This window comes from Nyctereutes procyonoides, unplaced genomic scaffold, assembly GCF_905146905.1.
Source record: "Nyctereutes procyonoides isolate TBG_1078 unplaced genomic scaffold, NYPRO_anot_genome, whole genome shotgun sequence".
NCBI classification, from domain to species: domain Eukaryota; kingdom Metazoa; phylum Chordata; class Mammalia; order Carnivora; family Canidae; genus Nyctereutes; species Nyctereutes procyonoides.
Window position 1 is genome coordinate 13,775,669 of NW_026575121.1, and position 14,594 is coordinate 13,790,262.

Genomic DNA, 14,594 nt, shown 5'->3' on the forward strand with positions numbered 1-14,594 from the left:
CGCCTCTGCCTCAGCCAGCAATGCAAGATTAGATCTCTCAATGCAGCAAAACACAGCCTGAAAGCCCAACAGCCCGCGAAGCCAGCCGCAGACATTTCCCAGGGCTCCGGCGAAGCTCCAGAATACCCCCGGCGCTGCCTCCTCTCTGCCGTCTCTCGGTCGCTCCTCATCCCCAGCAATTCCACCACGGGAGGCGAGAAGCAAGTAAGGATTTTGCACTTTCCCAGCTGCCCGGAGACACACCTCCCCGCTCCCTCCCCCGCCCGAGGTGCCGAGCACCGGGGCGGCCGCCGCGGGAGTGCAGGTGCAGCGCCCCAGCGGGAGCCGGGAGGACCTGCGAATCCTTCGGCCGGCCGGCCCTTGGAGACGCGGGTGCCTTCCCCTCGCCGGCCTCGTCGCTCAACTTTGAGTGTCCCCAAGTCCCGGCGGCGGAGACAAAGCGCGGGGCTCGCCCCCAGCCGCAGGGAGCCGCCGCCTTGCTCCGCGCCCCTGCAGCCTCGCTGCGCCGCCGCCGCCGCCGCCGCCGCCGCCGCCGCCGCCTCGCGCCCAGTGCGGATGCTGTAGATCAACAGGTTCGGGGAACTTGAGCGGAATAAGGAGCCCGCCCCCGGGGGGGTGCCGCAGCCCCCGAGCGCGGGCAAGGAAGGACCCACGGACTTGGGGCTCGCGTCGCGCGCGCGCGCGCTGCGCCGGGGCCCCAGGCTGGCGCGCACCCACTCGCTCGCCCCTCCGGTCCGGCTGCTCCCGCCCCCACCCCGCCGGTCTGGGATGTACCTGTCCATCTGTTGCTGTTTCCTCCTGTGGGCCCCTGCCCTGACGCTCAAAAACCTCAACTACTCGGTGCCGGAGGAGCAAGGGGCCGGCACGGTGATCGGCAACATCGGCAAGGATGCTCGACTGCAGCCGGGGCTTCCGCCCGCAGAGCGCGGCGGCGGCGGCGGCGGCGGCGGCGGCGGCGGCGGCGGGCGCAGCAAGTCCGGGAGCTACCGGGTGCTGGAGAACTCCGCGCCGCACCTGCTGGACGTGGACGCCGACAGCGGGCTCCTCTACACCAAGCAGCGCATCGACCGCGAGTCCCTGTGCCGCCACAACGCCAAGTGCCAGCTGTCCCTCGAGGTGTTCGCCAACGACAAGGAGATCTGCATGATCAAGGTGGAGATCCAGGACATCAACGACAACGCGCCCTCCTTCCCCTCGGACCAGATCGAGATGGACATCTCGGAGAACGCGGCGCCCGGCACCCGCTTCCCGCTCACCAGCGCGCACGACCCCGACGCCGGCGACAACGGGCTCCGCACCTACCTGCTCACGCGCGACGACCACGGGCTCTTCGCGCTGGACGTCAAGTCCCGCGGCGACGGCACCAAGTTCCCGGAGCTGGTCATCCAGAAGGCCCTGGACCGCGAGCAGCAGAGCCACCACACGCTGGTGCTGACCGCCCTGGACGGCGGCGAGCCGCCCAGGTCGGCCACTGTGCAAATCAACGTGAAGGTGATCGACTCCAACGACAACAGCCCCGTCTTCGAGGCGCCCTCCTACCTGGTGGAGCTGCCCGAGAACGCCCCGCTGGGCACCGTGGTCATCGACCTGAACGCCACCGACGCCGACGAGGGCCCCAACGGCGAAGTGCTCTACTCCTTCAGCAGCTACGTGCCTGACCGCGTGCGAGAGCTCTTCTCCATCGACCCTAAGACCGGCCTGATCCGCGTCAAGGGCAACCTGGACTATGAGGAGAACGGGATGCTGGAGATCGACGTGCAGGCCCGGGACCTGGGGCCCAACCCCATCCCGGCCCACTGCAAGGTCACCGTCAAGCTCATCGACCGCAACGACAACGCGCCGTCCATCGGTTTCGTCTCCGTGCGCCAGGGGGCGCTGAGCGAGGCCGCCCCGCCCGGCACCGTCATCGCCCTGGTGCGGGTCACTGACCGCGACTCCGGCAAGAACGGGCAGCTGCAGTGCAGGGTCCTGGGCGGGGGGGGCACGGCCGGCGGCGGCGGCGGCGTTGGCGGCGGCGGCGGCCTGGGCGGGCCCGGGGGGGCCGTGCCCTTCAAGCTGGAGGAGAACTACGACAACTTCTACACGGTGGTGACAGACCGCCCGCTGGACCGCGAGACGCAGGACGAGTACAACGTGACGATCGTGGCGCGGGACGGGGGCTCGCCCCCGCTCAACTCCACCAAGTCGTTCGCCGTCAAGATCCTGGACGAGAACGACAACCCCCCCCGTTTCACCAAGGGGCTCTACGTGCTGCAGGTGCACGAGAACAACATCCCCGGGGAGTACCTGGGCTCGGTGCTCGCCCAGGACCCCGACCTGGGCCAGAACGGCACCGTGTCCTACTCCATCCTGCCCTCGCACATCGGCGACGTGTCCGTCTACACCTACGTGAGCGTGAACCCCACCAACGGCGCCATCTACGCCCTGCGCTCCTTCAACTACGAGCAGACCAAGGCGTTCGAGTTCAAGGTGCTCGCTAAGGACTCGGGGGCGCCCGCACACCTGGAGAGCAACGCGACCGTGAGGGTGACCGTGCTGGACGTGAACGACAACGCGCCGGTGATCGTGCTGCCCACGCTGCAGAACGACACGGCCGAGCTGCAGGTGCCCCGCAACGCCGGCCTGGGCTACCTGGTGAGCACCGTGCGCGCCCTCGACAGCGACTTCGGCGAGAGCGGGCGCCTCACCTACGAGATCGTGGACGGGAACGACGACCACCTGTTTGAGATCGATCCCTCCAGCGGCGAGATCCGCACGCTGCACCCCTTCTGGGAGGACGTGACCCCAGTGGTGGAGCTGGTCGTGAAGGTGACTGACCACGGGAAGCCCACCCTGTCCGCCGTGGCCAAGCTCATCATCCGCTCGGTGAGCGGCTCCCTGCCCGAGGGGGTCCCGCGCGTGAACGGCGAGCAGCACCACTGGGACATGTCGCTGCCGCTCATCGTGACCCTGAGCACCATCTCCATCATCCTCCTCGCGGCCATGATCACCATCGCCGTCAAGTGCAAGCGCGAGAACAAGGAGATTCGCACCTACAACTGCCGCATCGCCGAGTACAGCCACCCGCAGCTGGGCAGCGGCAAGGGCAAGAAGAAGAAGATCAACAAAAATGATATCATGCTGGTGCAGAGCGAGGTGGAGGAGAGGAACGCCATGAACGTCATGAACGTGGTGAGCAGCCCCTCCCTGGCCACCTCCCCCATGTACTTCGACTACCAGACCCGCCTGCCCCTCAGCTCGCCCCGCTCCGAGGTGATGTATCTCAAACCGGCCTCCAACAACCTGACTGTGCCCCAGGGCCACGCGGGCTGCCACACCAGCTTCACGGGACAAGGGACTAACGCAAGCGAGACCCCTGCCACTCGGATGTCCATAATTCAGGTAAGAGACTTGTAGCATACCTGGGACTTGACTTTATTGCTGGCGTCGGGAGCGGTCCTGACACCTTTGGAACAGGACCAGCCGCCTTGCCAGCAGCAGTGAGAGGGGAAAAAAAAAAAAAATTTTTTTCCAATGAAAATCGGTTTACACTTTTGCCACTACCTGTACCTGTCTATACATGACCCCTCCCTTGTAAATAGCCTGAGATCTAAAGGATGTGAATGTTTGTACTTCTGTTGTATTTTAAAGTTTATTTTTGTAGGTTTAAAAATGTTGGCAGCGTTCAGTATTTAGAGTTCATTCTACTTGTTGGTCGACATTTCTCTCCATAACGGAGCATACCCAGAGTAGGGGGGAAACAAAGTTTTAATTAGATTTGCTTTTTAATTCTGTTTTGCTTTTTTTTTTTTTAAATCTCATGCCAGAAATGAAAGAAGTGTATACTCAAATATTCAGAAGTTAACTTCTTCTTCAAGTACAAGATAGCAGCTAGCCTGAATTTCAGATCCTGAGTATGGGCTAAGTTTTCACTCCTCCCCACCCCCACCCCCACCCCCCCACCAAAAGTCCGTTTTAGATTTTAAACAGTGTGTTAAAGAACATGAGTTTTATTTCCTCTTCTCAGCAGAGACTGCATCCTAATGCCTTAGGGTAGTTTAAACTTTTAATATGTGAATTATGTTCTGAAGCTCTTACAAAAGTTTGAATAAACGTGGGCTCTGCGTAATGACCATTAACCGTCCAAGAAAAGTTTATGTCTGTTTTGTCCTGTAGTTTTCCGGAGCTGTTTCTTGGAGTCATTGAGGAAGGAATAGAGGGTACACAGAGTCTTTTTTATATGGTTGAAAACAGGAGGCAAAGTTGGCCTGAAAGGCACTTGATGCACCAAAAAAGAATTTCAGGATGCATTTAGTTTGCATACTGTATATTTCCAGTATAGCTAAGTGATAATTTAATATATTTTAGATAGTGTAATCCAAAGTTATTGATATATATATTTAAAAAAAAAAACCTAAATGACTGACCCATCATGGACATAGATTCTAACAATAGCAGGTGACTGGACTTTGTCTAGTCGCTGCCTAGCGTCTTTTTTCCGCTATTAAGTTGTGTCACAGAAAAACTTAATTCTTGCTTATTATAGATGCATGTTGCTACAAATTACCCTGGATGAGCACTACTTGAAATTCAAAATTGAGTTTAACTAAAAGTGACACTTTGGGAGGAAGATTAGTTTGGGGCAAATGAAGTTGATTTGTTCTTAATTGTATGCATTGAAAAGCAAATACCTTTTAATGACACTTGATTCAGTAATGCTTTTATTATTAAAATGAATAGGTACATTCCGTAACCTTATCCTTTCCAACATGAGTGTGACAAATGCTAAAAGCAAAACATATTTTCTTAAGCTAGTTTAATGTCCTTGTAAAACACTCTTGTACTTGATGCTGCTGAATACTAAAGTATCAATTCTAGTATTAAATCCCACCTTTTATGATGTCTACTGTATACCAGTAATCACGATATTTTGATGTCTATAAAAGGCTGAACGAGAAATATATCCTTTAAAAAAATATTGTGGTTTCTATGAAAGTCTTTCTGTGACTGTGTAAAACTGGTATTTATGATAATCCCTTTAGGGAGATATGTTAAAATATGTATTTATAGATCTTTTGCAGTCATCTTATTATACACATATGTTAAATACCTTTCCTCTATTTTTACCATTGACAATTACAAAGATATCACAGAGAGTTAATGCCTCTTCTTCCATTTCAAATGCTGTTAGATGAATTCTTATTTAGGTTCCAGGAAAAATGAAGTGGGCGCAGTAGAATATCAGAAAGCCTGATTACTTGGGTCAGATTAGTGAGGAACACATTTGGATGGAGGTATCCAGAAGGTTTTGAGGGGCCGGGGGGCCTATACTGTATTTACACCATGCTGTTCTTTAAGCTGTTCATTGCTTGAGGAATGGATGATGGTGATGATGATGATGATGATGGTGGTGGTGGTGGTGATGATGATGATGACGATTTCTCTCAGCAGTAAATCTTAAGCCAAAGCACATCTCACACATGCAGGGAAAGAGATAATTTAAAAAGAAACCAAAGGAACAAACTTCCTTGCCATTCTCTTTCTCCTAGAATCTTAATCCCTGCCATAAAAACACAGAAAAAGTTTCAGTTTTAAGTTCTGGAAATTTTCCCCAAGGTGACTCAATGTGGCATATTGCTCCTGCCCTGGAAATGTCCTCGATATAAACGGTTAAAATAGGCACTCTCTTTCTCTTTTTTGTTCCTACTGAGTTTTTACAGTTTTATGGAGAATGCTTTGTAAATTCCTAATATGTTACTTTCCTCTTAAATATTATCAGGTTTTTCTCAGTACCTATTGTTGAGAACAGAGTAACTATGGTGACCCTCCTTTTCTCTTTCCGTTTAAACTAGCATGCTGCAAACACTTGGTGCTGAAGTGACACGCTTAAATTCAAGGGCTCAGGTATCCATGACCTCGTTTCCGAGTGCATTTATTAATGTGCATATTTAACACAGCCTGCTGGGAAACACACGACTACACTCACAAGTATTTCTGAAGGTAGTATTTTAGTCCACAGAGTACCCTGGGACTAGCAGCTACTAGGTCTGCATTAGCTTTATTTTCCAGCATGTTTGTGCTCTTTAGAAGGGGCACGGGGTGTGCTTGTACTGATGGAATGAAACGTACTTTGTAATTGTTTTGAAACACACTGGTACAGAGTGGTATGTGAAATTTAAGGATTTCAGGATGTGTAAGACTCGTATTAAAGCTTACATTGAGATTTTTCTGAGTATCAAATGACATTATGTGAGTCCAATTTCTAAGGTTAAGATGTGTAGGTTCTCGGGCGTGAGAGTATTTTTTATTGAAAATAAAATGCAGAACAATCATGTAAGCTGATTTACACAAATAACCACTATGTAGAAACAGTGGTTTGTGAGAAGAGATTTTATTTCAGGATTTCTTCAAGTTTCTCAGATGAAGTAGAGTCAGTCTGTGAAGGGTTTAAATAATAGACTAGTGATTAAAATGTGCTCAATAATGTGAGTCATAATACAACATTGTTACAATGAAATATTTTATTCATTTTAAAGCTGCAACACTGATTTTGAAAAATAGGAGCACAGATTTTGTGCTAGGTAAGGAAAAGAGATTGTCAGACAAATTTATAAAAGCACTTTTCTTAGTCATTTTATGTGACTTATTTCATATGTTAATATGAGAATCTAAAATCAAGTAGAGATCATTACTAATTGTCACGAGTAACTGCATATCGAGGCTTATCAAGAATTATTTGTTCAGCCTCATGGTAACTTCTCAACAGGTGTTTTCAACGAAGGCCTGACTGAGAAGAGGCTGGGGACTTCTTCACTGTTGGGAGAATTTCCAGTTTTGTTTGAACATCTGTGTTTTCACATTTTTTTTGTAGCACTACTGCAAGTCATTTCAGTATGATCCCATAGAAGAAAATACATTGAGCCTGCAGAATAAGATCTACTAAAATAAATTTTAAAAAAGAATACATTCTCATGTAGTATTTTATAGTTCAATTTCAAAAGATTCACATTAGGATTGACTTTAGACTTTTTATGCTAGGAAGAGAAAATCCTTTTGATATATGTGCATGGCCTTTTCAATAAAAAGGAATTAAACACATGGTAAATACAGTCAATCCAAATATATAAAAATGAGATTGGAGTATAGAGGACTAAAGTAACATAGCATAGATGATAAATCAGTATTTTAGAACGAAAAGGTGAAACGAAAAGTACATCTTTACTAGCAACATTATACATTGTCTGTCTTAAGTCTCACTTCTCTAATACAAGAGACTTTTGACTATAGGGACTCTGATGAGCTCCCAAGATCATGGTCTTTAAAACTTCATATTCTGGTATATCAGCGATCTCAATAACAAGCATAAAACATGTGAACAATTTCTTTCTTCATATATAATTTTGGGGATATTTTTCTGCAGTGTTGTTCTAGATAGCACAGTTTGATTAGTGACACGCACTCATTTCCATAAACATTATATACATCTGTATTTCTAAGGGTAATGGTGGGCTAAACAAAAAAGGAATGTGTCTTTCCTATAGGATGCCTCCAAGAGTGTCTTTACTTTTTTTTAATTTTTAAAAGATGAAAGGATTAATTCCTACTCTAAGTCAATATAAGTACACAATCAAAAGGCATTTTTTTGTTCTATCATATACTAAAAATAGTATAAATAATATACAAAAAAAACGCCATCAAGGTGTTTTGAGTTTCTTCAAAGAAGAGTTTAAAATTCAGATTATTATCATTTTTGATACATTGTTACTTTTATTCTTAGTTTTGTGTGAATCCATGAAAATCTCCACTCCAATGTAAATTTGGGTGCATTTCTTTATTTTGAAAGAAAACACAAAAGTATAGTTTTTAAAACTATATGAACTAGAAACCCCAGGTCCTTATTTTTACATTTAATTGATACAACTACTTATAGGTAATAACCCCTCTTCATCTATTAGTTGTTAGTCTTCAATAAAATTTCCAAAATGTCAGCCAGGTAAAATACTTCATCATTATTTTGCTGAGATGATAATTCATCCATCTTTTAAAAATATAGAAGTAGGATACTTTTAAATTTTTTATGAGTGCATGAGTGAGTTTATAATTTTAAGTTCTATGAGTGAATTTTATAATTTCAATAAATATTATCATATCTAAGTCTACATGGAGGGTCTTGGAATTCGATTCTTGACATCTTCATGTTATTTAAGGCTGTGTGTGATCATGAAAGCTATATAATAGAAAAGTATGTCCTAGAATTCCAGTCTCAGTTGCTTGAACATATTTCTTAGTCAAGAAAAAAGTTTCCATGTTCTAAAACATCCCCTGTGACTATATTGTTCAAGCCACATTAAAGAAATTTAATAAATAAAAAAACATAACTTCTAGAAACCTCTCATAGTAAAGTTGAAGTTATATATTATTTACTTTTTTACAGTGCAAATAGATTTACATGTGAGGTCAAAAAATTGGTCACTCTTAAAATAATCTCAAATATTTTTTTAGCAAAGGATTAAGAAATATACATATTTTAAAATAAAAAAAAACTTAAAAATCTCCAGATAGGTATTTAAAACTATTTACAAATATGATTTTACTCTTTTCTTATGTTTCGCTACCACTATCAGGTTTCAATTTTTTTACTGTGAGTGCTGCTTCTGTAATATAATGCAATAGAAATAGATCTATACGAATGAAAATATATCTTTAAATTAAGAAAATATTTCATGTTTAGATTAATAAAGGGTTACATGCACTTGCTGCTGTGAAGGTTGGCTCTGCCTATATTTATGAAAATGTGAATCATAAAACTTCTCAGCAAAGTTAAAATGTATGTATATATGTATATATGTCTTTATATTTCCCATAAAATGTATACAAATACTCAAGAATAAATATTAGCCTATTATATACTTTTTTAGTTCAAAGGCAGCTCTCCTCTTTTTAAAGGATGTATTCAAATCTTTATTTTTTCTTTGAAAATATTTTAAAACTTGATGATTGCACTGCTTTCAAACTTCACACATTTTGAAGTTCCTTAAAGTAGAGCCGGTCGCTCTAGAGCAGAGAATTTGAGGAACTACTGGCCTTCAGTGAACAATAGGTTGGAGTTTAGGTAGATTAAGAAAAAAAAAAAAAAGTTTTCATCCAACTTTCTGATTGTTTCGGGAGGCTGGTAGGATGGCTAGAGGCATTGTGAAAATATATGCCTTGATCCCGATGATGAAACAACCACAGGAGGAGGATAAAGCTGCTAGAGCTGCCCTTATGCCAGTTAGGAAGTAAAACTTAACTCCCTTATGCTGAGAAGTCTTGCAATACACTCAATAGTGGGTAAATTCTTACAAATGCACCTTCTAATTATGATATTAGTCATTGCTCCAGAATGTATTCCCCTCAGTGATACTTCTGTTTAATAAATCCCACAGGGCATTATCTTAAAGTCGTATTTTAGTAAAGTCATGAGGGAAGGTTTGTTTTTTTTTTTTTCTGTACTGAATTCCTTTAACCAATGACTGTATATTTGTTAGAGAATAGCATAAAGTTCATTTTGCCTATCAATTTGAAGACTGACTTTTGCCACCCACCTACAAAACACTTTTAAAGTTCATCAGACCTACACTAATCTATTGTCAACCTATTTTAGTAAAGGAGACGTTGACAAGAGTTTCCTTCAGTGGCACACAGTATTTTACGGTTAGTCATAGCTTTCACCACCAGCTTTGACAGTGATATATTGCTATCCTTTGGTCGCCTGAAATAAATTATCTATAATAAAGAAGTCCTTAATAACATCAACATTTCCTGCTGTGACTAAGCAGAAGTTTGCTTGTACTTCCTTGCTACTGCAGAAGTACAAGTTCAATATTTTTTAGGTAAAGCAAAGAAAGACGAAAAAAAAAAGGCAAAAATACAGATGCAAAACTGTGGCTGTGTGGGTGGCATCCTTCACTTGTATGCACAAAGTTCTTCCAGTGACAGACTGTAAAATTGGTTTCCGACAGTGTTTGAGAGAATCTATTGATATACATGTGACACACTTCTATCTGTTCTGGTCCTAGTGGCATTGTGATTACTGGTATCTGTAGGCCTTGCCCTGGATCTAATCCAGGCAGTTTTATTGTGGTGAAATGGCTCTTACAGTTCATTGAGCATCTAGCATAACTGTACTGAATATGATTGGCGCGTTTGCATATATTTATTCAAAAAATAAGGCAGTTAAACAGCATAATTATGGGAAAATGAATCATAACAATAAAAGACCATTTAAGTTAACAAGCTTTGTGATCAAAGGATAAATACAGGTTGGGTAAATGAGACTTTAGATGTAACTAATCTACATAAATAGACTTTGGTTTGATTAGAGGAATGGAATATATTAAAATAATTTAATGGTATTAGAAATGCATTTTGTTTTAGTCATTTTGAAATATTTAAAGACTTGTGTTATTTTCTTTACATTTCTACTCAGTAATACAGTTAAGCACCATATTTATATTGGAGGCAAAATGGGCAAGGTACAGATAAGTATAATCATGTAAGCTTGTTTGGCTCTGGAATACACCCTCTCTGAACAATATTTATTATTTTTTAAACTTATAATGTTTTTGATTGATTTTTAATTAGTGGAACACATTAAAGGGACCATATAAAGGACGATTTCTTGTTTACTCTCTTTATCAGCTAAAAGCAGCCTTTGTAGAATTTGAAAGTGAGAGTATTAAAACTCTATTTCAAGCTTTCAAAGCTATACCTTTATAATTGTTTTGTAGATATGTCTTGTTTTTAAGACACTGCGTGCTTGTTTGTAAATTATACTAATACATAATGTAGAGAATGACTTTATATTCAGAAAAATTCCAGTGCTATTTTGGTGGCAAAAAAATATTTTTTAAATAACAGATTTAACTTAAAATGTGACTAAATAATTTCTTTCTAACAAGTATGGCTCTTTAGATACATTTTCTTCAGCTTCTTCTGTTGATGACTTTTAAAAAATGTAATTTAAGCATAAGTCAGCAATTGAAATACCTCTTTGCAGTATTTCTGTCTGAGTCACTAATAATCATTGCTGAGCAATGATTGGATTATAATTATACCTAGGATTTTCATGCCCTCCAATTCAATAACATTCAAGTGGAAATATACACATATTTCCTAAATTCCAATAGCTTACTTTTATAAAGCAATGCAACAGGTATTTTACTATAGGCAGAAATGTCACAGTGGCTTAAATATCTTTCTTATTTCTATAACCTAATTTTACACTATCAGTGTCTTGGATAAGTTTCTAAATATTTGCTTGCAGTATGAACACTTCCATCAGTTTTGAAACCTAAAATGATAGTTTTTATCTCCAAGATATATTTTTTTTTCAAATCATAGACCCCAATATAAATGCCTTTGCTTAAAAAAGCTGTTTATTTTATTTTTCACACGATATAATTTATCAGAGTAAGCTGAGATTATTTTATGACTGAATATTCAATAGCTTTTTGGTATTTCACCAGAGCAATTGCAATATGCAGAACTGATATTTATAAAAGAAATTCACCTATGATTACAATGAGAAGCATTATCTTACCAGAGTATAAGGTGGCCAATCTGTGCTTTTTTGCCAATATCTCCATTTCAGTTATGACAACAATAAGAAATCAGAATGTTTGAGATATATAATATACTTAAAATTTCAGCAAAACTTACTAAGGAAAAACATCATAATTTAGCATTCTGGGGGGGGGGGGAGGAGGGAATTAGCTCCAAAAGGAAATGTTTTCCAGCTCAAAGCGATAATCGCTTAATAATACATCTCTGATAAACATTTGTCATAAAAACTTTCCAAACGACCTTAAAAATAATTTGCTTATTTCCATGGTTCTGTCAGCTAAAAGTGGAATATTGTCTAAATATTGGTGAATTTTGTTGTGGTGACTTCTTGAGGCACACAAGTCTTGCTTTCTACTTTGTTTTTGCAGTTTTGCATCTATTATAAAATAGTTTGCCCCAATTAACTTATTGCACTAAGAATGTGAATAAGGGGAGTTATAAGTCGAGAAAAATAAAAGAGAAATGGGACGCCTGGGTGACTTAGTGGTTATGTGCCTGCCTTCAGCTCAGGGTGTGATCCTGGGGTCCCAGAATCGAGTCCCACATCCGGTTCCTTGCATGGAGCCTGCTTCTCCCTCTGCCTGTGTCTCTGCCTCTCTCTGTCTCTCATGAATGAGTAAATAAAATCTTAAAAAAAAAAAAGAAAAAAAGAAATGATTTATCTTTATGATCATTATAATTAAGATGGAATTATAGATTTTATAAAAACTCACCTTCATATAATTTCAAGGCAAGACAATTGATTGCTTTTTTTTTAATTTTTAAATTTTTATTTATTTATGATAGTCAGAGAGAGAGAGAGAGAGAGAGAGAGAGAGAGAGGCAGAGACATAGGCAGAGGGAGAAGCAGGCTCCATGCACCGGGAGCCCGACGTGGGATTCGATCCCGGGTCTCCAGGATCGCGCCCTGGGCCAAAGGCAGGCGCCAAACCGCTGCACCACTCAGGGATCCCCGACTGCTTTATTTTTATTATTATTTTAAGTTTTGTGTGACCTCGTGTTACATTAATGAATTTTGTTTTGTTTTAAGCCAGTGCCTAATTTCTTATTTTAATCTTGGTTGAGTAAACCAGAATTTCCTAGTTAAGAAAGTTTGGTGGTACACTTGGCTATTGAGTCTTACTTGGCTTTGTATGCCTGGAATATGTTTGCTGTTTAAAAAAAAAAAAAAAAAAACAATGATAATATGTTGGTGCTAATGCATGAATCTAAGTGTAGAGTAAGATAGAGGATTATTGAGAGCATGTGTGTGTGTATGCATGTGTGTGTGAAAAATAGCAAACATTTTAATACAACACATAGATTGAAATAAAAAGTCTATAACCTTGCACTTTTAGCATTGGCATGGATAATAATAATTATTAGCTACATTTCCAGATCCTGACCTTCTAGGAAAGCTACTACTTATCTCTAGATGATAATAAGGCAGGAAATAAGTGAAACTATCCTATTAAACAAATCCCACTCAGAGGAATTTCTAAGGGTTATTGGCAAAAGCCTATTCTACAGTGTGGCCCTGCTATCAGATGTGCCAATACCAACAAATGAAGCTATATGCCTAAGTGGAGAGAAACTAAAAGAACTGAAAGACAAGGAATGCATTTAAGGAGAATTTCTTTTTTCTGATTTTGAGCAATAGACTTTCTACGATTTTTTTTTTTATAATCAAGACAATTACATAGTAATTTGGGTTAGAATGCATGCCCAGTTCCCCATCTCAAAACCCAATTTGTTACCACCTGTGGCTATTTCTATTAAAAAAAAGAAACATAATTACTATGAGTCTCAGCAGTCTTAGAGTAAATTTTTGCAATTACAATACCTCCCTCGGGCAGATGTGTGAAAATGGCAGATTAATTCCTGCCAGGATCTTTCTGTTCCTCGTGCATTTTTAGGTTTGGTGTTGCCTGCTTATTAGAGTGGCTCTGTTTGCTCTGGTTAAAGGTTATGTCAGTGTTTCCATAGTAAATCTCTAGAAATAAAGATCCACAAGTCAGCCATTAAATTTTGCCTCGGGCGAAAAGTTGACATGTAACGCTTTAGCAGCTTTCGCAAAGGAGTAGATAATATTTTCCATCAGGCTCCTCTTTTGCCTGGTTAAGTTTGAAGTACATGGTGGTAGGACCATTTGACAGTGTTGGAGAAAGCAGGACAGACTGGGAGGTAAAAAAGCAAAGTGCAGTCTTTTGAACTAGAAAATGATATTTAATCAACAGAAGTCAATGCAAGTATTTTTCTTCTATGCTTGATCCTAAAGCTACTTAATGCATAAGAATTTTAAAGAGCCATAATAAAGATATTGAGACTGGATGACTAACAGGAGATTTAATACCCTACCTGTGTCCATTCATTCTTTCTTTGATTGTGGTATGTAGGCTTTGTTTTTATAGAGATCGAATTCATCTACACACACAAAAACATGAGTATTGTTCAATCTCAACAGCTTTAAAACTCTGGATCAGTGTTATAACTGTTGGCAAAGCTAATTTGTCACAAAGCAGCTTAAATCGCTGAATATTGGAAGACAGGGACCATATACAATTTGCTTGTCTCTGTAGTTGGGAGAAACTAACAAGGTTTCTAATACATAGTAAGCACTTGAAAATATGGATCCTTTGTAAGTCTGTGATCTGATCAGATATGAGCTAGAATTTAGATTCAAACCTAGAAATTACAGAGGCCGAAGTCTAAGATATTATTTATATAAACATACTGGCAAACAGTTTATTTGAAGGTGGTATATTTTGATAATTTTTAATCGTTACCTTCTTAATAAATACAATGAAAAATTCCTATACAAGTCTATTGGTACTATTACAAGTTCCTGGAAAAAAATGGCCAAAGTTCATGATCATGAGCATGCATCAAGCTTTCAATGAATTTGTTTATATTTATACACACACATATATATGTTTATACATTAATATATATATATATACTGTTTATCAAGAGCAAATAGTGTTAAGAGTATATCTTTTATCTTTTGTCCTATTCCTTGATATGCTTTACGA

General features: G+C 41.4%; 1 protein-coding gene across 2 annotated transcripts in view; it reads left to right on the plus strand.

The window, feature by feature from the left end:
• Positions 1-658: 658 nt before the first annotated feature.
• Positions 659-14,594, plus strand: part of PCDH17 (protocadherin 17) — a 92,318-nt gene continuing 78,382 nt past the window's right edge. For both annotated transcript variants that reach the window (XM_055336165.1, XM_055336166.1), the window contains exon 1: positions 659-3,381. In XM_055336165.1, the coding sequence (XP_055192140.1) occupies positions 769-3,381 (2,613 nt within the window). In that variant the 5' untranslated portion in view covers positions 659-768. The remainder of the gene's footprint in view (positions 3,382-14,594) is intronic.